We start from the raw sequence: 346 nt of genomic DNA, 5'->3' as shown, positions 1-346 counted from the left end.
CATTTTCATTCGTTACAACCCCTAGCTTTCTTAGAGCAGCAGCAAGTCGTGCTGCTGGCTTGCTGCTGCGACTGCTGCTGCTGCTGCTGCTGCTGCTGCTGCGAGATGCGCTTCCTGTGCTGCTCGCTGGAGCAGCTGCTGCTGCTGCTGCTGATGCTGCAGGAGGGACAGCAGCAGTAGCAGCAATAGGTGCTGCTGCTGCTGCTGCTGCTGCTGCTGGTGTTGATGCATGTGCTGCTGCTGCTCCCCCCTCAAACAGCTGCTGCTGCTGCTGCTGTTGCTGCTGCAGAGGGTCCCCGCGGTGCAGTGGATACTGCAGTTGTTCTTGTTGCTGCGGTTGTGGTTT

General features: G+C 59.0%; 1 protein-coding gene across 1 annotated transcript in view; it reads right to left on the bottom strand.

Moving 5' to 3' along the window:
• Nucleotides 1-251: 251 nt before the first annotated feature.
• The window catches only part of EMH_0031190 (uncharacterized protein), a gene marked incomplete at both ends in the record, with an annotated part of 720 nt that continues 625 nt past the window's right edge, over nt 252-346 (bottom strand). The window contains one exon of the mRNA XM_013494496.1: nt 252-346. Within this exon, the coding sequence (XP_013349950.1) occupies nt 252-346 (95 nt within the window).

The sequence above is a fragment of the Eimeria mitis genome, genomic scaffold (assembly GCF_000499745.2).
Source record: "Eimeria mitis Houghton genomic scaffold, Emh_scaff1179, whole genome shotgun sequence".
In the NCBI taxonomy this organism is placed as follows: domain Eukaryota; phylum Apicomplexa; class Conoidasida; order Eucoccidiorida; family Eimeriidae; genus Eimeria; species Eimeria mitis.
The sequence above is the reverse complement of the archived record's forward strand: the minus strand, read 5'-3'. Positions and strand labels throughout refer to the sequence as shown.